General features: G+C 33.9%; 3 protein-coding genes across 4 annotated transcripts in view; 2 read left to right on the top strand and 1 right to left on the bottom strand.

Annotated features, from left to right (window-relative positions):
- The first annotated feature begins 356 nt into the window (after positions 1-356).
- LOC146528997 (uncharacterized) lies at positions 357-2,156 on the top strand. The gene has a single exon (XM_085203886.1). It carries the CDS (start codon positions 357-359, stop codon positions 2,154-2,156), a length of 1,800 nt encoding a protein of 599 aa, XP_085060012.1.
- A 425-nt stretch (positions 2,157-2,581) lies between these two features.
- Positions 2,582-5,231, top strand: LOC146528996 (uncharacterized). Its single transcript, XM_085203320.1, has one exon. The coding sequence runs from the start codon at positions 2,582-2,584 to the stop codon at positions 4,361-4,363; it is 1,782 nt and encodes a 593-aa protein (XP_085059446.1). The 3' UTR covers positions 4,364-5,231.
- Positions 5,232-8,940: 3,709 nt separating this feature from the next.
- The window catches only part of LOC146528995 (ATP-binding cassette subfamily G member 4), a 39,764-nt gene continuing 25,135 nt past the window's right edge, over positions 8,941-23,569 (bottom strand). For both annotated transcript variants that reach the window (XM_085202710.1, XM_085202709.1), the window contains 8 exons: positions 18,423-18,564; positions 16,818-17,023; positions 13,796-13,953; positions 12,295-12,463; positions 11,803-11,903; positions 11,195-11,350; positions 10,518-10,703; positions 8,941-9,772 (listed from right to left, as the gene is read on the bottom strand). In XM_085202710.1, coding sequence (XP_085058836.1) covers positions 9,614-9,772; positions 10,518-10,703; positions 11,195-11,350; positions 11,803-11,903; positions 12,295-12,463; positions 13,796-13,953; positions 16,818-17,023; positions 18,423-18,564 — 1,277 coding nt within the window. In that variant the 3' untranslated portion in view covers positions 8,941-9,613. The remainder of the gene's footprint in view (positions 9,773-10,517; positions 10,704-11,194; positions 11,351-11,802; positions 11,904-12,294; positions 12,464-13,795; positions 13,954-16,817; positions 17,024-18,422; positions 18,565-23,569) is intronic.

Raw genomic sequence — 23,569 nt, 5'->3', positions numbered from 1 at the left:
TGATAGAGTTGTTAAAGAGAAATTACCTTTATATGCTGATTGAGTAGATAGATAAAATATTGCGTATTTTTATAATAAATATAAACTTTCTCAAAGTATTTGTTTATATTTCAGGGGATTTCAGTCATTTCAACTAATTACCATTACTATCAATCGCGTTTTGACTGTGTTACTTCTTGACGTTATCATATTTATATCAAATTATTAGCGAAAATATAGTAAATGTTCGAGATATACAAGCGTTATAACTTCAAAAAAAATCCTGCCTCTTGTACTATAAATATTACTAATTTATAATTGAAATATACTAAAGTAAAAACCGTGAAAAATATTCAAAGTAAAACTAACAACTGACAATGTTAGTCGCAATCACATTGGTTTGTTTCTGCATATATCCATTAAACGAAGCTTATATTACCAAAGTAAAGCAAAGTAACACTGAAATTTTAAAACAATGTGTTTGCAACATTGTTAAAAATTACTTTTCAAATTATTCAGTTATTACTTATTTAGATTTATATTACGATAGCGACGAGATATATGAAGCTCTACATTCTCTTAAAAGCATAAATGTGATACAAAGAGACAAAATAATAGGAGAGAACAAAATGGACGAAAGCTACTTGATAGCAAGTTCAAATACTAGCACCTTAATTAAAGTTTTTCCGTTAATTCAAAGAGAGCCGTCTTGGAACCCACACGCTTACTTTCTTCTGATAATTAAAAGTCTAGCTGAGAGGGAACTTAAGGAAGTATTTGACATATTACTGAAGGCACATGTTCTAAATGTTTTAGTTTTAAATGGACATAGTGACCCTGATATATACACATACAACCCTTATGAGAACTATGGTTGTGGAAGACGATACCATAGGATTATAGAATATGGAAAATGTTTAAGTCCAAATACCGAAAATTGGTACCCGTACAAGTTAGTTACGGGTCTTGAAAATTGTACGATCCGTGTAACGAGCCCTCATTGGCCACCATACTCTATAGATCCTAACAGGAGAAACAACTCTCATGTAGGAGTGGAAGAATTTATATTCAGACAAATGGGTATATTGGAACATTTTCAGGTGGAATTTCAATACAGTGATGATGCAGAAATATTTACAATGATAAACAATGATATGGCGGCGGTGGGACCCATGAACCTAATACAGAGTGACGTGACAGACGCCGTGTTGGGCGGGATGATTCTTACGCATACAAGAGCACATGCCTTTAGTTACGTTTACGGACATCTGTCATATACAGATGAAATACGATATCAAGTGCAAAAAGCACAGCCTGTCCCCACCTGGAAGTATATGTATTTGGAATTTAATATTCTCATTTGGATAGTATTTGTGCTCACATTTATCACATTTTTCTTAATTTTCATCACACTAGTTAAACCTGGTGATAAAATAAGGGTTATTTTTGTAATGTTTCGATATTTGCTCCTAAACGGTGTAAGAATAAAGGGGACTTACTTCACAAAATATTTCTTTCTAATATGGATTATGTTCGCCTTTCTCATCAATATTTACTACGTGTCAAGTTTTGTGAGTATAGCCACAGACCAGCCGGTTAGTTACCAGATATCAAATGAGCAAGACATGTATGATTACAATTTAAAACCCTGCGTCAGCGATCTCATGAGGAACTATTTACTTTCAGTAGAAAATATGACACTTGGAAAAAATGTAGGAGAAAATTGTAATGGCTTATTAGACAGTATTCAAACAGTTAGTACTTCAAGCAGTATTTACACAGTCGTCTTATACTCAATTTATATGTACAGAAGAAATCAATTTTATAATCGGTTTGGAAATCCCACGACGTACTCATTTCCAAAACCTGTGAGCAAAATAGTCTATGCTATTTATTTGTACAAAGGTTTCCCTTTGGTAGAAAAACTCACAAAACATGCTGTACGGCTCAGAGAGACTGGATTGATAGAGTATCATTTAAAAGATTTACATCGCCAAAATGAGAACAAATATATGTTTGCTAGGGAGACAAGGAAGAGTCATGTCATATTTCCATGGCAAATTTTAACCGTGGGATATGTGATATGTAGCATAGTTTTTCTATTAGAAATTATTATTTCGAAGAAGTTATATTTGAGAAAACTGATTTTGCCATCACAAAGAAATGTAATAACGTAAACAAGATGCACAATTACATATTATTAAGTGTGACATTTTATTATTCATTTCGGAAGGAATTTACTGTTGTGGTTTTCATAATATTATTTGCTTTGAAATCTTACTGCAATATATTTTTTTCTGCTTCGTTATTGGGCTGTTTATGTATGTATTTCTTGTGACTTACGTTTTTCTAACTTTTCTGTGACTCATTTTTATTTTTGTAAAAATAAAACTATTTTTGGTGAAATTATACAGATTTTACAAACGTACATACTATTATTCGATATATTGTTGTGTTATCACGCAAAATGACAATTATTTATTACTAAACCAACAAACCGTTGTCTCTCAAACTACAGAAGTCACGAGTGTTTTATTTCAATCGTGTTCAAAGGTCAAGTATCACACGTGTCGACCTGGCAAAGTAGTTCCGACCGGCGACAATGTGGGTCGCTTTGATTTTAATTTCCCTTTACTCTCCTACATATGAATTTAAAGATTTTCCGGATCAAAATAATAGACTAGAAAAATGTTTATGTCACATAATCAAAGAATATTTTTCCCATTATTCTTTACTAACCTATGTGGATTTGCAATATGAAAATGAAGATATTATCAAAATAGTTCATTCTCTTACTGCCGTACCTCTTTTGGCAAAATCAAATCGTCTAAGTAAGAGTTCATTGGACGAGAGCTACCTCATAGTGGCTGAGAATGTGACCAATTTTTACCATATTATATCCTTTCTGGTAAAAGAACCTTCTTGGAATCCAAATGGACGTTTTTTAATACTAGTTGGTAACATAAAAGGCGGTATGAGAAAGATTTTTGATATACTTTTGGAACATCATATTGTTGATGTTTTATTACTATCTGATTTTATCAATCCTAATTTATATACTTACAATCCATTTGAAAACTACGGCTGCGGACGTCGATACGACAGAATAATAGAATTCGGAAAATGTATAGAAGCTGAAAATTTAAATTTGTACCCTAAAAAGCTTTTGACGGCTCTAGAAAACTGTGTCATGCAAATCGTAAGCCCACACTGGCCGCCTTACACTATTAACCCTTTAAAAACAGCTAAAACTCAAATGGGAATCGAGGAGTACATATTGCGAGAGATAAGTATTTTGGAGAAATTTTCCATTAATTTCACTTTTACGGATGATGCCGAAACTTTTACTATGATAAAAAACGATATGTCCGCCGTTGGTCCTTTGTATTCATTACAAGAAGGCAAAACTGATATAATACTGGGTGGAATGATTCTCACTCATCCCCGAGCTAAAGCATTTAATTATATTTATGGGCATTTATCTTTCGTAGAAGACATACGTTTCCAAGTCCAGAAGTCTTCAGCTGTTCCTTCATGGAAAAATATGTATTTAGAATTCCATTCCATAGTTTGGACATTATTTATTTTAACGTTTGCAACCTTTTTCATAATCTTCATAATATTAGTCAAACCGAAAGACAAAGGACAAATTATCCTGAAAATGTTTGCTTATCTGTTCCTTAACGGAAGAAAGATAGGAGGAAATTATTTTACAAAATTCCTTTTCATTATATGGATTTGGTTCGCGTACCTTATTAATACGTACTATCAATCAAGTTTAGTCAGTCTCATTACGAATCCTTCATTGAATTACCAAGTTTCAAATGAGAAAGACATTGAAAATTTCAATTTAAAGCCTTGCGTCAGTACTGGGATAAGAAAGTATTTGCTATCAGTAGAAAATATTTCACTTGAAACACTGGACAGAGATGGATGCGAGACTATGTTGGAAAGTATTAAAGCTGTGAGCGAAAGAAACGATATTTATACCGTCGTTTTACACTCTGTTTATAAGTATAACGAATATAAATTCTTCGACGATTGGGGTGATCCTTTAGTGTACACGTTTAAGCAACCCCTGAGTAAAGTAGTGTACGCAATATACGTTAATAAAGGCTTTCCAATGCTAGAAAGGCTCAGGTTACAAGCGCTTAGATTAAGAGAAAACGGTTTGATATACCATTATACACGGAACATGCACTGGCAAAATAATAGAAATTATCACTTTTTTGAGAAAACCAGGAAATTCTATATCATTGTACCGTGGTACATTTTGGCTGGAGGATACGGTCTTTCTATTGCTGTCTTCTTTTTAGAAATTATGATAAAGAAACATTCTTCTAAGATGCACAATTTGCTGATAAATTGTCATACTTCAATATAAATTGCTAGTTAGTAAATATTACTAAAACATAATAAGTATGTGTGATTGCACTATTTCTAGTAGTATTCGATGTTAATCTAAATCCGTTTAGTAATTTTTGCAAAAGTTTGGAGTGGAACAAACATCCATCCTAACAAACTTGGACATATCTATGTATGTACCTAATATTAAAGTAGGATAATGCAGTGCGAGAAGTCTTTAGTGTTTTGTTTTGTTTAAAATCATGAAATAACGTATATCAATTTAATAAAAAAAAGTCCATAAGTAAGTACTGTCAATTTCAGTTGTAAAAAAAAAAAATCTCAGTCTTGGTTCATAAATAGCAATAGTAAAAATAAAAGTTGTATAATATAATTACATTTGGCATATATATTTTTAGTTAAATGTCAACTTAAAAATAATTTTTACGTAAAATTTACGAGTCTTATTTCGTTGCAAATTGGTGATTTTGCATATTGAGTAGAATGACTCTACATTTTGGAAATACAAACCACGGTGTTAAGTTCTGCCATTCAACACGCTATTGCTCGTGCATTCGGCGGAAATTGGAGAGCGAAAGCGTCTTAAGTTGGTTCACAAGTTCCCTTTGTCTACCGTGCTATGTGCGGTATACAGCGTTAATTAAAACAAAAAGTGGAGAACCTAGAGTTTTGACCAAGTTCTCTTTATAGTCTTCTGTTATTTGGGTGACATTATAAAATTATAAGTAGAAACCATCCTGGCGCAGTTGGACAATATCCTAGTAGGTTATATGAATGAAGTAACTGTTAGTGTTTTAGCATAGCCCTATCAAGTGTAGATAGCTAATACATAAGTGTTACTAAGTAATTGAATACAATGTTGTGTTAAATGTGAAATAAATCTTAAAGAAATGTGTAAATAGTTTTTTTTTATGTTTTCTATATTTAATGTATTTAGGCTGTTGTGGCGCAGAGGCACAACTGTAATGCGACGATTGTGGGTTTTATCTCCACTCGAGAAAGTGAAATATTTATTTACAATTATAATTTCATTTCTTCGCTCTGATATTGAGGCAAAGCGAGGCGTTAAGTTCTGCCACTCAACACGTAATGCCCCAAAAAATCGGCGGAAAGTGGGGAACGGAGTGTCTTAACTGTACGTTCGATCCCCACTCGAAGAAATGTGCGAAGGACCGGCGTTGAGTTCCGCCACTCAACGCGCAAACGTTAGCGTGCAGGATACAGAGTGAAACTGATAAAACGAAAGTGTTTATATAGTAGTTTTATATAGTAGTTTATATAGTACCTAATTGAAATGCAAACAATGCAAAAAAACTAACGTCATCGGCCTCGGTGGAAATTAGATTCTATAATCTAGCCTAGATCTTGTGCACTCCGTGATCTAGGGTTTTCACTAATGAGCAGGTAAATATGTATATACTATTACTAATATCATAACAGGTGAAGTAAATAATGTATACAAACAGCCGTTACGTTATATTGTAGATATAGAGTATAAAAATATTTTAAAAGATAAATATATTAGTCGTAGGTTCACCCGAGTGACTACCACACCGCTGGAAGAATAATATAAGAAAATACATATTTTACTATTGTTCGTGCAAAATTTTATTAAAATTAGCTCAGTATTTATAGTATAAGATAGGAGGCGGTGATAAGAAGGCAGAGGGGTATTAGCGTGAAAGACAGTCCGTTCCCTACGCGCCGCCAAATTTCGACGCCTTTCCCCACTTTCCGGCTGATTCTGGAGGCATTGAGTGTTGAATAGCTGAACTAAAGCCACGATTTGCCTCGACACCAGAGCAAAGGAAATAAAAATAAATATTTCATTTTCTCGTGCGGAGATCGAATCCATAATCAGTCACAGTTTTTGTCCGTGTGCCACGACCCGCCTGACGAAATGATTAACTTGATGTAATATAGCCCATAGCCTGCCTTATCAAATGACTATTTATCCTGGTAGGTAGGTCCTGAGAATAACGTCTTCAACCAAGCAAACTATTTAGCTTTACAGACTTTTGTAAGCTTGCTAAGCTTATTTATACATTTTGTTGACATTAACTTAATCAATACACTCTGGCTTATATTTTTTATTTATCGATAAAAAACCAGAAAAAATTGTAAATAAAACAAAAAATATTAATAAACCGTTTAATAAAAAATATAGAAACTTCATACATACTAAAACCATTACTAACCATAGCTTTATTGGACCATCAAATTAATTAGTTTACAACTAAGTACTTACTTTCTTATAAAAACCAGGTTCCCTAGATATTACTATATAATTTTACAGCACGGTCGACGAGCCGTGGCCGACTTACAGTTACTTTTTCAGAATATTCCCTCATTATAAACTCGAAAAAAAAATAATGAAAAGTATAATATATAGTTAACTTCAGGACGGACCACGGCTCTTCGGCCGTACTATATTTAAAATGTTATACAAAATGATTGTCAAGCACGCTCAAAAAAAATCTTAAATAAAACTATTTTTAGAGAATACAATAGTATAAAATTGTATTATTTATGACCTTTTTAATAGTTATATTTATATTGCGCTATTTTTATTAAGAAAAACATTACATAATAAAACATATAAACATTTTCATATAAATCAAGTTTATGACGGACAGCATTTAAACAACAAAGTATTTTTATTCAAATTTATTCATTTTAACGCAATAAAATATTAATTGCGGTAATAAAAAATATATTTATATTTTTCATTTTTATATTTTTCATTTCATTCATATAGGTATACGGGTAGGTTATAATTTTTTTTCTCCAAATGGTTTTGAAGTAGTGAAATTATGTTGCCATATTATTAACTTGTAATAGAATTGTTTCAAATATTATTAATTAACTTTCCACATATTCCTCATCTTTGTTTCTAAGATGAGAAAAACTATCAGCTTTTTGTATAGATTCTTAATAGTAAATAATGCTTACAGAATCGTTTAAATTATTTAACTTTTCAAGCATTAGTTTTAAACTCTGTATCAAACGTTTTTTTTCTATATTCATATTTGTAATAAGCGTCAATTAACAACTTTTTTCTGAACACACACAGTGTGTAAGACTTCGCTTATTTGGTTTTTTTTTTATATTATATAAAATTATCAATTTTGTAGAAAAGTCAAATAAAATGAGGCGAAAGTATTTCAAACACTAAAGAAATGATTAAATTTGAACAAAATAAATACAAAATGATTAAACATTTTAAAAAATGTCATCATTTTTAAGGCAAGATTATAAATGAGCAAATATTTTATAAAAATTTACATATCTTTTATATAAAATGGATCATTTTATAATATTTTAAAAGATCCAAAATAACTAAAATATTTTTTTCCAATAAATATTATTTAAAGCACTGAATTAGTAAAAATTTTGGAATGAGCACCAATTCACAATTTCCCTATAAACTATTAATTTATTTAACTTAATTTAGACTTAACTACGTTCGTGTAATATAATTATGTATAATTAATTTAAGTGGCAATATTTTTTAATTCTTCCTTCCATTTTTTTAATCAGTACTAATTTTATATATACTCTGTTTTATAAACTTGTCATGTATATAAAAAAAATAGTTTATGACAATATAAAAATATAACACCAAAATACTATGAATATAAGGAAACGAACATAATTAATATACTATATATATGATATACATAAAATTTACTAAATATTCTAAGCTATTATCAATTATCATATACGAGCGGCCCAAACGTGGCTTCGTCAGCTTAATGTTATTGTTATATTATAACTTAATTATATAAAATGTTTATATAAATGTGTTATTCGAATGTATAAGAGATTTTGCTGTAAAAATTCATCTAAATCCTCACAAACATTCATATTTTTCATCAATTTTTTTAATTACGGGTGTTAGCCATTTTTTAGTGTTCTAAACAATGAAAAATGGTTAATAAGGTAATTTATCTTAACATTTTTGTTCATTCCATACAAAATGAGTGCATTCGCACGCAAGCTTGAGTTTGTCAAATTATATGTATCTGCTGTACTTCCCGTTAGCCTACAATCCAGAAATTGGTACAGAACCCTCGACGAGTCTGAATCACACTTGACCAGTTTTTATTTTCATTTATATTAATGCAATAATAGCTTAAAATATTTAATTAATTTTACAAACATTTATAAATCGTCTAAATTACAATAATTTTATATAGGTATAAAAAAAGTCTCTTACAAAAAGCATCTTTTATCACATTAACTGCGCTAAATACCTAACAAAATTAAAACATTTAAAATTATACTACGCAATACGTTGATTTTATTTATGTTTTATTCTCAAATTTCTTTTTGTACGACAATAATAAAAAACAATAACCAGTTATAATTATAATTATTATAAAGTCGTTGAGAATTGGAATACAGATAGACAAGAAAATCAATTTAAAAGTTTAAGAACCAAAACGTTTAATGGTTGTGACGTTGTAAAGGTATAACGGTTGTGGTTGTCACATATGTATACTTAAATTCATATAAAAAACAAACGACGACTTCCTGTTAACTTAACAACCTATATTTACATCTTTTCAAATAAATTTTAAATTAAACAAAAAGAAAAGAACAATATTCGTTTATTACTTAATTTTCGTGGCAAATGTTGAAACTCGCTTGACAACTGAGTTAGTACCAACCTCGATCGAAGACCACTGAAACCCGACTAATTCAAACTCTCATTCTCCCTTTTTTCCTATATAGTCAATTTTAGTTCATATTATTATTTTATGTTTGATAAACATAAAAAAATAAGTAAATTTCCTCATTGCATAATAGAAAACGACCAACGACGAGAGATTGTGGCATAAATAATAAAAGGCAAGAACGTGACTACAAGATGGCCACTGGTCACTGTCAAGAGCGTAACGATAAAGAAACTCAAATAAATCGACAGAAACACATAAAACAGAAGTAAATTGAGCGATCGTCATACTTATTCAAAAGTACACGTATTATAAGAGAAATATTAAGAAAAATATATAAATTAAATCATCTATCTCATAAGTATACATACATAAAAAAACATCTACTATCACAAAAACTGCGTACAAATAAAAAAAATCATGAAAATAAAAAGGACCATTTTTTTTAAAGACGTCATGATTAAGAATATTGAATATAATGCAAAAAAAAACAACTATTATCACAAATAAATCGTATGAGTCGAAAAAAAATACATAATCATAAAAAAAAACTTAATTTAAACTTTATTTCTATAGTCATAACGTTGAAATTACCTCGTGGACCTCAATTTCCAGCGGAGGAAGAGGAAAGCGGAGACTCTGAGCACTAAGAATATTAGACATAACGCTGCAATGTCTAAAGTAAAATCTGAATTTGTCATGTCTAATTCCTCTAAAGTGGTTAAAGGATTTTTAAAATGACAATATACCTGTAAATAAATAAAATTCATATAAACATTAATATTCATTTATTTAGGAAATGGTAAAAAAATATGTTAATTTAGTTTTTTGTAGGGTTGTATTCATATTTATATATTTATAAATATGAATACCAATCCTACAACAACAACCGCTCGTTTGCCTTGTCCTTCTTCCATAAAAAAAAAATAACTTTCATAATATGTGTAATGAAATTATGAAAAATATATGTAACATTAATTATTTCGTTAGGGTCTTAGTAAATAATATAAATAAAATCTCCCAACGGTTTCATCTGCATATTATGAAATACAGATTGAATCTAATTTAGACATTCACAATGAGTGTCTGTGTTTGTTTGTATTCGTATGTCTATCTGTGGCATCGTAGCTATGATTTTGATTTACTTTTATTTTATTTCATTAATCGAGTGTTTTCAGCCATGATTAAAGAAAAAAGTACAGCCGTTTGTAGATTATCAACCATTTTCTACAGCAGGGTATTCAGAGGGAACTTCCCGCAGACACTCTGTTCCCCACTTTCAGCCGAATTCTAAAGGCATTGCGTGTTAAGTGGCGGAACTCAACGCCGCGCTTTGCCTCGAAACCATAACGAAGAAATTAAAATATAAATTGAAATAAATATTTCATTTCCCCGAGTGGTTATCGAAGGTTCCAGTTGTGGCGCAAGATCGGGGGTTTTAATTATCAATTATTCCAACAATCGTTAAGAATGGTAAAAAAAACAAAACATTACCTGATGACACTGCAATTTAGTCCTGTTATAAGCATACGTGGCGAGGGCAGTGCCTTCAAATCCATATCGTATATACGAAACGTATGTAATCCATCTCAAGTACACTGGTATCGCATCGAATGATACGAAAAAGCCACTGAACAGTAAAAATGGCACTGACATTACTGGCGCCAGGAAAACGCCGTTCTGTAAGTAAAAATATAGTATAGTAATAATATGTAAGTTTTGTTAGTAATTATAGAATATTATTTTATAATATATAACAAGCATATTAATATATTGACGTGATATAAGTACGTTTTTATTGATTTCTTAAGCTTCACTTCAAAGTAGGCAGACAGAACAGTCCGTTTGCACTACCAAATTTTCGAGATATTATGTGTCGAACGGTGAAACTCAATGCCGCGCGATGTTTTGTTACCACAATGACATGAAAATGTAAAAAAAAGTTAATCCCCCAAGTAGGAATCGAACCTTTCCATATGTAAGTTCTGTAAATTACATTTTATTTTTAAATATCAATAAAATTACTGTAAATGAACATAAATATTTATAAATAAACATAAAAAATCATTCCAATGGTTCCAAAAATAAATATATAGAAATTCATATAAATATCTATAAATACATAAAAATGCCTATAAACAACTATAAATAAACATAAATTAAGCACTAACCTGTACATTCATAGCAGCCCCGACCACGAGGCCGACGCTTTGAGCGACGAACGCTATGAGAAGGCACGAAGAGAGGAACATGGAGAAACGGAACCACTCCAGCGGTTGAGATGTCAGTAGGTAAACTATTACCACGTAGATTATGCAGAATATTGCCTGTTTTTTATATTACAAAGAAAACTTATTTAATACTAAATATAAAAAGATATAAGGAAATAATTGTTTTTTTTTGTATTTATACCCAAAACCGTTGAAAATTTAAATCAACAGAATACTTAAAGCTAAAATTCAAAATAAAAATTATGACATATAATTGATGTACAAACAGATTGTTACTTCTTGTTTAGTGTCTAAAGTACAAAAAAAATTGTCTATCTAAGAATATTACCCTGCATATAGCGAGAAAGGCAGAAGAAGCTAAGACACTCCATTCTCAACGCAATTTTCAAGACATTGAGTGTTAGAGACGGAAGTAAACGCCGCACCTTGATTTCACCAAGGCGTGGTAATGAAAATAATTCAATATCTCCAAGGGCAGGCGAACCCTCAACCACTGCCGTATATGGCGCAGTTGCAATTAAATTTAAATAAAAATTAATTAAAATTACCTGGAACGGTATATCAGATACTGTTATCGCCAAATAATACGATCGTAGCGAATACCATCTATTGAAATGTTCCTTTATTAACACCGGCATTTCTAGAGGGACTGAAAATTTATTGATAAAAAACATAATAAATAAAAAATAGAAATAAAGTAAATAATGGAAATTATTTAAATATAAGTAAGTAGTTGTGGGTTAATTTTAAAACATATTTCTTGAAGTGATATTTTTTTATATTTATTTAAAAACGTACATAAGGAAGAGGAAAAAGAGAAAAATGGGAATTGAACCAGTGTCATTTATTTACGATATGTCGATATTCTTTAAGTTTTTTCAAAATCAATTATTATAGTTTTTCTCAGTGAGTGATTAACAGTTAAAAAAATTCATCACTTTTACATCATAATAAAAAAAACCGACAATTTTTCATATAGATACGAGCCCACACTTACTTATTACAGAGCAATCAAAACACAAAAAAAAACATATACTCACAACTAAGTATAGTAATCGTCATGGACGTGTACATGAGGAAAAGCATGTTGAAGAACAAAAATCCCAAATTCGACAGCACTTTAGAGCCATCGTCGCCTATGTCGTAATACAGTGCGCCTATTAGAAAACCTACAAGGATGTGCGCGAAGAGTCGCAGGTACATAAGTGTCTACAAATAAATAGAAAAAAAATGTTATTGGCGAGTGTTATATCATTTATGCTTTATCTTTATGTAAAGTTATTATTTCAGCACTGCCCAATTTCTGAGACATGGCGATTGAGAGGCGGAATTTATTTCTGCGCTTTCTCTTATTAACAGAGTGAGCAAGAATAAATATTTTATTTCCCTGAATGGTAATAGAACCCACAACCGTCACGTTTACAGTAGATTCGACTAAGCATCTAATAATAAATCAGTCCTTTGATCACTCGAGTGGCGAAATTCAGTTAAATATTTAATTTCTGTAAGTCGAAGAATCGAACCCACAACTTGTCACGTTTAAAATACCACTTACCACTGCGCCACGGCTAGCCTCAAAATGTTTATTTGTCATAAATTATATTTTTCGTCATTCACATAAACATTCTTCAATAATTTTATATTTCTAACAGATAATTGTTTTGTAATTTACAAAGCAATTAACAATCATTAGTGTTTCAAACCACCTATGTAATATTACATATACGTGTTTATTATTCTTCAATATAATGTGTTAATTTTGTCAAGTAAAAAAACTTAACTAGGTTCCTAGATTCCCTCTACCTACCCTGCCATGTGCGGGAGTGCCTCGCGAAGCTAATAAAACAGCGTACTGTTTTCCTAAGATTCCACTGCACCAATCGACTGCGTTCCTAAGATTCCATTTCGTAAAATGGAATCTTAGGAACGCAGTCGATTTATTTATTTATTTTCTATATATAAAGGACAAAGAGAATCTTTTTAGTAACATGTTTCTCTAAACGTAAGATTATTTAATAGCAAAATTAAACGAAATTCTTGTCAATCAATTGTAGTATATGTTTTATTCTATTATTTTATATATAAGCTATATCCACTGTAAATAAATCTCTATCTGTATCCCGCACATGGTCCAATTAAGAAACTTCCGTACCCCACTTCCCATCTAATATAAGAATAAATAATAATAAATTAAATCATTACCTAACTATATTCAAACTGTTACAACGTCAACATCAAAACTCGTTTGAACATGTTTTCAACAAAAAAGTGAATTAATTCTAACTTGAGAGGGTAAAAAAACCGCTTAACGCCATAAGTCAGCGTTATTGATAACATTTGTGAAATTTAATATAAAAATAAATGTATGTGTAGAAATATTTATTTGTATTTACAATACAATTATTATTACTACACAAACGTGCGACTGTAAACGCAACGGTTGTGGGGTCGATACCCACTTGGGGAATGCATTATTATTAATTAATATTTTCATTTTCTAATTATTTATATATTATAACTAATATTATTAGAAATACTTACCCAGTCTCGTCTACTAAAAAGCAATGTTCGTTTCAAGACCACCCAAAACTGTGTTAATTCTGAGGTAGCATAACGCCGCGGCGATCCGTCCGTTCCTAGTAAAGCCACTTCCACATTATCTGGCTTTTCCGTGTCGACTTGTACTACAAGAGCCTCATCTGGTAAAGTAATAAGAAAAATAATTATATAATTTACTTCATTATAATACATTTATAAAATATTTTTGTAAATATCATTGTTATAAGTTATAATGTGAAATATCTATTATTTTTATTGTATATAATCTTTTTTTAGCTTCACTTATTCGGTATATAACAGGTTATGCAGAGGGCATTGATTGTTAGACATTGCGTGTTGAGTGGCGCGACTCAACGCCGCTCTTTATCTTGTTACTACAGCGAGGAATTCACAATAACTCATTCCCCCGAGCGGGATCAAATCCATAACTATCGCTAACGCAAAATAAATTATTATATAAAATTAAGGAAAATGAAACATCAAATTTAACCGAGACAGTACAAAAAAACATACAGACAAATAAAATTCACATATTTTTTTATACTTCAAACCTTTAAAAGAGGGCAAAGACCAACAAATCTTTAATTTATCATTAATTTATCATTTAACTCGAAAATCACTTAAAGGTTTCTGACACCGGGTTCAAGGTACCCAACTACGAAACAATGTAAGTTCATTTGAAAATGACAATCTTGGAAATAAATACAGATCTCTTTGTCTTGTCTCGTATAACTTATCAGTCAGTGTAGTGTAAATAGATATATTAATTTAAAAGTCTAGTAAAATCTAATTTTTAAAGATTCAAGAAAAAAAATGTGTAGAAAATTTACGTATTGGGTGGCGGAATTCAACGCCGGGCTTTGCCTCGTTACCAACACAAGGAAATTAATGTAATATGAAAAATGTTATTTCCTAGAGTGCGAATCCAACTCACTGGTCTCGTTTACAATCACACGCTTGTGCCCTGCACCACGTCTACCCTCAAATATAAATATAAACATTCCCGCGAGAAAGATTCAAACCCACTACCATAATGTTCAAATTGTCGTATCTACAGTATCTCCTGTACACTTATAATATGTACAAATTCCATAGTTTGATACAAACAGGAAATCATTTAAAACTTTGACCTTTGCTATCGCAAATTACTAGATAATAATATAATAGGCGTATATACAATTATATGTCACATTAGTTTCCATGTTTATATTGTTAATCTGTCAACATTTTTTTTTTAAATAAACATATTATATTATTTCTTACTTAATTAGTAAGTTAAATTAATGACAATTTAAATTTAATAACGATATCTGGGATCTGAATAAATATTTACATAGTATAAAACATAATCTTATATAATACTTGATATATACATTGTATATTATATTAATGTTGAACAAACAAGAAAACTCGCGAGCGGAAAACACTATTGGTAACAGTGTATAAACGTTTTTTTTTCAGCTTCACGCTGTATACCGCACATACCATGGTAGGCAGCGAAGTGGTGAGCGGCGGAATTCAACGCCGCGCTTTGAATCGAAAATTGTACATATTTCATATCCCCGAGTGGGGAATCGAACTTACAACTGTTGCAGTATACAGTCGCACACTTGTGCCGGCCTCGTGTATAAATTGGGAGATCAAATAATTTTTGTAGAAAAAATCGGAAAACATATTTGTTAAAAGTAACAACATAAATAAGTTGTAAACTTGTAACAAACATATAAGAATATATTTTTCTTTAGTAAGTTTGGAATAATACCCTAGAGTTGCGAAGAAAATCTAATTTCGAGACACTCTACTCTCCTTTTTCAACCGCATTCAAAAATTGTTTGTTGAGTTGCGGAACTTCATTAAAAAATTGACAGTTTATAATTGTCAAAATCATTTATTTCTATTCAATCGTCAATATTATTACTCATTTGTTTATTGCTTTTTATATTGACGTTAAAATCGACCTTTGTCACTTCATATCTCTAGAACATACTTTACTGGATTAAAAATCGATTGTGTTATGACAATACTTGCAATGTATCAGAGAATTTTAACTGTAAGCAGAGGTCGCAGGTTCAATTCAATAACAATTTATGAGACAAATATTTACTACTATTATACTAATCATTTAATTTTATGCAATATGAATGATCCTTGTATTTTAGTAATACAAATGTATTATCAAAATATTGTCATTGACAAGTCCGTTTTGTAAACTCAACGCTGCGCTCTAGTTTATTGCCAGAGCATAGTGTTCAGCGCCGTATGCCAGAGAAATGAAAATATTTCACTCTCCGAGTGAACCTCCAACCGATGTGTTTAAAGCCACTCTCTGTACCTCTGAGGTCACAACGACGTCTACAATTATTTATGAAATAAGTTTAATATGACTGTTCTATAAAAACATAAAAATAAAAACAAATGGTAATTACGAAGGAAATATCCTAGTACATTAATATGCAGAAACGCAAACCAAACAATCTCTATTGTTTTTACAATGGAGCATATATTAGAAACACATGCTATACAAAATGGCGGATGTTTTTCAATTCCTTTATAATATTTATTTATTAAAAAAGGTGGATCAATCTTGCCTCGAGGTTGCGGGTTCGATTTTTACTTAGATAAATATTATCCCTTCACCGCTAATATTATAAATACGAAAGTTTATCACAATATGTACATTTATCCACAATATTTCCTTTTTTTTAATCTTCAAGCTGCATCTCGCACATGGCAAGTTAGTCAGAGGAAACCTAGTGATAACACACTCCGTTGTATATTTGTTTTACTTTCCCGCAAAAAGTACTGAACGGATTCAGATGAAGTTTTGCAGGAGTGTATCAAATAATCATCAGAATAACACATAAGCTATAATTTACGAAAAGATCTTATATAATTTGGCTATAATATAACAACAATTTGGACACATATAATTAAAAGAAATCGTTTTATAATATATCTGAATACACCAAAAGCGAAAGACAGAGTATTTGATAAAATAACTTACTTTTGCCTTTAGACATTTCATTGGCAGCATATTGTAAAATCCCGTTTTGTATATTAGTACCATTGGTCCCGTTAGTCCCGTTAGGCACGTCCGCCATTTTGTCCTGTATTTGAGACGCATCATTTTTATTCCATTCGTTTTTCAATGATTTTTCCATATCATTCTTATTATTATATGTCGCAAGTTTCGGGAGTGGCATTCCATTTCTGTAAATTTGAATTTAAAATAATAAAAACATTTTCTTTTTTTTTTTAACTTTTTGGTCCCCATTTTCCATTTAAACAGAGTCTATTAAAGAACTAAAAAAGCGAAACCCAACAACGGTTTTCATCTTACGCTGACGTAAGATGAAAACGGGAGATCACATTGAGGTGACAAGAAAATTTTCTTTAAAAGGCTTAAGAGCCTGTAGTCATCTCATACAATGAAGAACTAATCTAACTGCGTCACGTGGCCGTTATTATATTTTTTATTTTATTGAAAAACAACGTAACGGAAATAGATACTCAAGAATTTCCATACTTTACAATTACAGATAAAATAAAGGATGAGATAAAAAAATATGATAAAGTAAAAATATTTAACCTTCATAAATTATATCGTAATTAGAAACAATTATAAATCCTTCCATTATTATCACATTTTGAAGTCTCTGATAAAGTAATATAGATATATGTATGAAAAACTATGGTCACGTTTTTAATGGAGGCATTGCATGTTGAGTGGTGGAACTCAACGAAGCCCTTTGCCTCGACACCAGACCGAAGAAATGGAAATATAAATTTAAATAAATATTTCATTTCCTCGATTGGGGTCAAACCGACCTGTGTGTCACACTTTGTTGAGTGGCAGAACTCAGCCCCGCACTGTCTTAACAGGTCTTTTATAATAATCAAAAGAAATAAGCAACATACATGATTCAGTGTCTTTGTTATTATATGAATAAGATGTCTTAATGTCATGCTATTGTAGGTTAATCGTTAAACGTGAAATGGAATCAATTAAGACTGAGAAACCCATTTTGCTTTTATAATTTGTATAATTTTATAATGGTTGAGGAAAAATTACACATATATAATAATATGTTGCATTTTAGATCCTTATAAATGACTTCAATAGAATGGAACATCCGACCATCTAAAAATAAACAATAATAGACTAGACTGAGCAATTTATACCATAAATTTTTGTCTATAGAGTCCCACGCAGGGTGAAAGATGTATAAAATTTATGTTATAAAAAATATATACCGCACATAGCAGGGTAGGCAAAGGAAATCGGAAAACATCCCATCTTTCCCATTGAGACAGTTCCGTTCTCCACTTTCCATCGAATTCTCATGACATTGCGTTGAGTCACGGAAAACAAAGTCGCGGATTAGGCAATCCGTTACCGAAACGTAAAAATATTAAATATTTCATGCCCCGAATGGGTCGAACCGACTACCGTCGCGTTTACAATCGCACAGTTTTCTAACACACGACGACGACGAAATAAAAGAAAACGGAGACTGAAGTGTAAACACTACAATTTTCCTTTCTGCTAAAAACAATGAAAAAAGCAACATATAGTTTACATATAAGTAATGGCTATAAAAAAACTTACCGAATATCATTCTTCCCGTTTTCAATAGCTCGAACCAATTTGCCTGTATTGTCACCATATTCGCCACAAGACACTTCTATTATGAAGGACGCCGGATTGTGGTAGGACGGACATTGTAAATTTAGACTACCGAGCCATTCCACTGAAATAAAAGAAAAAAATTAATATATTACGTTATATATTATAAAAAACGATCCATAAAGGATTTCAACCTACGACCATTTCTTATAAATACTAGTAAACTTCATAAATATGATATATATATATGTCGGAATTAGTAGAACTGAGGTGGTTCCGGAACGCCAGCACCATCTGTTGGCGCTCAACAGAGTTAGTGTTATGCATCGTTATGGATGGGGTGAGTCGAGGCGAGTCGACTCGAGGCGTGGCCGACGGACGTCGACTCACTTTGTGTTTGGCGGTCGGCCGGTGCAGACGACACTGAAACTGTCCCGCGTTCCGTGCTGTGTATCTACCTACTGGGATAGCGATAGCTGCTTTCTTGTGAATTGATTACGGTGTTGTAATTGATTCGTAATATTACAAATTGTGTTTACTCGTGCCAACATTATCCACGGAAGCCCACAGTAAACCGGGTACTCAAATACTATGTGCGAGGGAAATCCACCCGACTCCGACATCAGAAGTGCGATCGGTGTTGGCACAGAGAACAATGGAGATAACCACTGGCGTGCTATGTTCGAAGCCCTGTATACACCGAGGCTAATTCAGGGAGGTATATGTGGTTACCCACTTATGATCCTGACAAAGAAGACACGGACGCGAGATGGTTGTGCGCAACGGCTGACTTGTGCTTTTCGCAAAACCCTCGAGTGGCGGTCAACTCGAGCTTGCTATAAGTAAGGCACAGGAAGGTGAAGCATCTACGTGGCTGTCTCAAATAGCATATGAGAGTATGACGGGCTACCACCCTCACAAATCACTGGAAGGACGTGGACAAAGAAAAGGTTGCTGTGGCTACTGTACTCTCTCACATATCACAGTCTGAACCGCGGCTTTAACGTATAGCGTTTACAACACTGAAGTGTTTGAGCGGTGGAAAAATGGCTGGCCATAAGTGAGCGGAATGCAGAAGGAAGCCTATCGATGCGACGTGACGAACACCTGTAGCTTCAACGTCGAACCAAGCGGTGTAGCAGCCGGCAGCGAGGCCTTTAGTGTGCTTCTGCGTGGCAAACCGGGTCATATCGCCATCTGGTGTACGAGCGAAGGCGGCGGCGGGCCAAGCGATGGCAGCGGAGACGGCGCAGCGCGCGGTGAGCGGTGTGTGGACGAAGCGGCGTGTGGACGTATGCAGTGTCCAACCTCCAAAGGGTAGGGTACAGGACAAAGGTGAACTGATTTGTTTCGTTTACGATTCTGGTGCTGAATTCTCGTTGGTTAAAGAAACTTTTTCTGTTAAATTTAGTGGTCGATGGTTTAGTAATGTTGTTACTATAACCGGTATTGGTCAAACACGAGTATACAGTACCGAACAAATTCTGTGTTGTGTAGTATTAACGATTGCCCTCTTGAGATATTGTTGTCGCGAGATTTTAAATCAGGGTTTTACAGTAAACATAACTGACTGACATTTTGTTTGACGGGAATCTTTATGTAAATTCAGTAAATAGCGATAGTGTGAGTGAGTTGACTGACATCTCTGCTGACCATTACTGGTGACCAATTGAAACTTTTAGAAACCTTAGGTCGATATTCAGAATTTTTCATAGTTGGTTTTCCAACGACTTTAGTATTGGTTCAAATGTTCGAGTTGGTTCGAATCGCACAGTACAGCGGCGTCCATATGGAATGTCGGCGGATGAACGTGACATTATACGCGACAGAGTTAAAGAACGGTTACACGTGAATATCATTAGGCCGAGCTGTTCTCCTTTCGAAAGTACAGCTTTATTAGTAAAGAAGTATGACGTTCAGATCGTATCCATATTGACTATAGTGAGTTTAACAATAATACCATCCCGGACAGTTATCCGCTTCCATTGATTACTGATCAAACTTCACGTTTTCAGGGTGCTAATTATTTTTTTGAAACTCTATTATAGCGCAAGCGGTTTTCATTTGATCACAGTAAACGAAAATTTTATAGACAGTACTGCTTTCATAACAGCTGAAGGGCAGTTTGAATTCGTGACTGTGCCTTTTGGTCTGAAGAATTCAATTTCGATTTTCAGAGGACAATTGTGATTGTGTTGGGTGATTTGGTTCGCGATTGCGTGGTGGTGTATTTTGAGGACATTTTCATTGTCTCAACCGATTTAGCGGTCCAGTATGGGAGGACTTAATGCAGTGTTGGAAGCTGTGACAAGGGCTGGTTTCTCTTTGAACCTAGTGAAGTGTTCCTTCTTTAGGACGAGGGTGGTGTACTTGGGGTTTGAAGTGGAGGCTAGTCAGGTCTCTATCGCCTCCGGAGACTGTGATTAAGTTGTGGCAGTTCGTCGGATTAGCTTCCTATTTCCGTCAGTTTTGAATCTGTTGTTCGTCTCGAGGCTGAGGGGACTATTGAACAGCATTTTGACTTTTGCTGGTTTCCGGTCATGGTGTGCAGGAGGATTTGAGGATGACTGCGTTGCTTGTAGGGTCGCGAAATCTCACTCAGGCAGGGTTCAAGCTGGGCTGCATCTGATCCCTAAGGTAATGATGCCGTGCCATACGGTTCGTTTAGACGTGGCGGGTAGGCTCAGCAGTGAAACGATAAGAAAGAGTACATTTTCATTCGGACAGGCGCGTTCGCGAAGTGTTTTTTTTGTTTCATGCGGCAGGCATTGACTCTTGGAGTGTTCACGAGGTGACTTGTGGCTTTGTTTGGGGCTCCAACTCGCATCATTGCTGACCAGGGAAGATGTTTCACTGGTGGTGGTTTCACTAGTAGACATTGGTTGGCATCTCTTGGCGGCGGGTTTACCTCATGCTAAAAGGCAGGTAAGGCGCGTCAGGAGTGTGTTAAAGTTCATATTAACGGCGTTTGAGACTAGCGGTAATAGGTTGTAGCAAGAATCGGTAGGAGAGTACAACTCGTGATAAATTGTACGATAAACCGGGAGCTTTGAGCTTTTAATACGTGAGGTTGCGATACCGTTATCATTGATGTGTATCGGTGGTGTATATCATTGATGTGTATCATTGATGTGTGTCATTGATTTGTATCATTGATGTGTCATTGATTTGTCGTTGATGTGCATCAATGGTGTCTATCTTTGATTTGTGTCTTTGATGTGTATCATTGGTGTGTATCATTGATTTGTATCATTTATGTGTAGTAGTGAGGTATAGACTAACGTTGACATTGACGAAATTCGTTTAGTAGCATCAGACATTATTACGTAGTGTGCGGAATATGGTAGGTCCCGTTTTGATATGACAAAAACTGAAGTTAGTAAATTTTTCTGTTAGCGTATTGTTAGAAAACGAAGAGAGAAATAAGGCAAAATTAGATTTGAAATTCAAAGGTCCATTTAAGGTTGTCGAAGTTTTGGAGTGTGATCGTTACACACTAAAAGCTGTAAATTATAAACATCTTGTAACGTACAAATTTGCTTACGATAGGTTAAGGAAAATGCCAGTAAGTCATGTACCCGACGAAATCAATGTGTAATTTATGATGTTGTTGATGATAATGATGGTGTTGAAGCTTAAGTAGTTGAAGAGACTCGAGTAAATGGTTCTATCGGCCGTAATGTGTTCGACCGCACCAGTAGTTATTTCGTAGTCGTAGCCCGGTAGAAATCGGTATCTCTTGGGGCAACTCAAGTAGTCCGTGGGTGCGCGGTGTGCGTTTAACTCTGGCGGAGGTCGTGGTCTGTAGAGACCGTAGCGTGTTGTCGCAGGTGTGACATACACGGGCTATCCACGCGGTGGATATGCGTATTGAGAGGTTTTCGACCGTACTGAGGTCGTGGTCTGTAGAGACCGTAACGTGTAGTCGCAGAGGTGACGTACACGGGCGATCCACTCGATGGATATGCGTATTGTGATGTGAGAGAGCAATGTGATTGCTGTTCGGCTGGAGAGCCGTGGCGTTAGAGGTCTTTACTCGGAGGTTTCTGTTAACTTGGTTGTAACTTCTTGCTAAAGTAAAGTGAAGTTTTGGTTATGATGATGTCGATGGTACATGGCTGTGGTATTTGTGTAGTGATTAGTTACAATTATGATCCAGATTAGTGTCGAGTTGATCTAGTGTCGAGTTGATCTAGTGTCGAGTTGATCTAGTGTCGAGTTGATCTAGTGTCGAGTTGATCTAGTGTCGAGTTGATCTAGTGTCGAGTTGATCTAGTGTCGAGTTGATCTAGTGTCGAGTTGATCTAGTGTCGAGTTGATCTAGTGTCGAGTTGATCTAGTGTCGAGTTGATCTAGTGTCGAGTTGATCTAGTGTCGAGTTGATCTAGTGTCGAGTTGATCTAGTGTCGAGTTGATCTAGTGTCGAGTTGATCTAGTGTCGAGTTGATCTAGTGTCGAGTTGATCTAGTGTCGAGTTGATCTAGTGTCGAGTTGATCTAGTGTCGAGTTGATCTAGTGTCGAGTTGATCTAGTGTCGAGTTGATCTAGTGTCGAGTTGATCTAATGTCGAGTTGATCTAGTGTCAAGTTGTTCGGTATAACGCCCTGGTATAAGGCCCTGGTATAAGGTCCTTGTATAAGGTCCTTGTATACGGTCCTGGTATAAGGTTCTGGGTATAAGGTTCTGGTATAAAGTTCTAGTGTAAAGTTCTAGTGTACGATTCTAGTGTACAATTCTAGTGTACGGTTTTAGTATCAAGTTCTAGTGTACAGTTCTGGATGTTGGTTGGTAAGGTTCTGGTGTAGGTTGGCCGAGCGGTACGAGGTACTGTTGTAGCGTTTTCTTCTAGGCTTACCAACACACGAGGACGTGTGCTAGCAGGATGGCCGTGTCGGAATTAGTAGAACTGAGGTGGTTCCGGAACGCCAGCACCATCTGTTGGCGCTCAACAGAGTTAGTGTTATGCATCGTTATGGATGGGGTGAGTCGAGGCGAGTCGACTCGAGGCGTGGCCGACGGACGTCGACTCACTTTGTGTTTGGCGGTCGGCCGGTGCAGACGACACTGAAACTGTCCCGCGTTCCGTGCTGTGTATCTACCTACTGGGATAGCGATAGCTGCTTTCTTGT

The sequence above is a fragment of the Heliconius melpomene genome, chromosome 19 (assembly GCF_056956725.1).
Source record: "Heliconius melpomene rosina isolate 202511_hmr_F chromosome 19, ASM5695672v1, whole genome shotgun sequence".
Lineage (NCBI taxonomy): Eukaryota > Metazoa > Arthropoda > Insecta > Lepidoptera > Nymphalidae > Heliconius > Heliconius melpomene.
The sequence above is the reverse complement of the archived record's forward strand: the minus strand, read 5'-3'. Positions and strand labels throughout refer to the sequence as shown.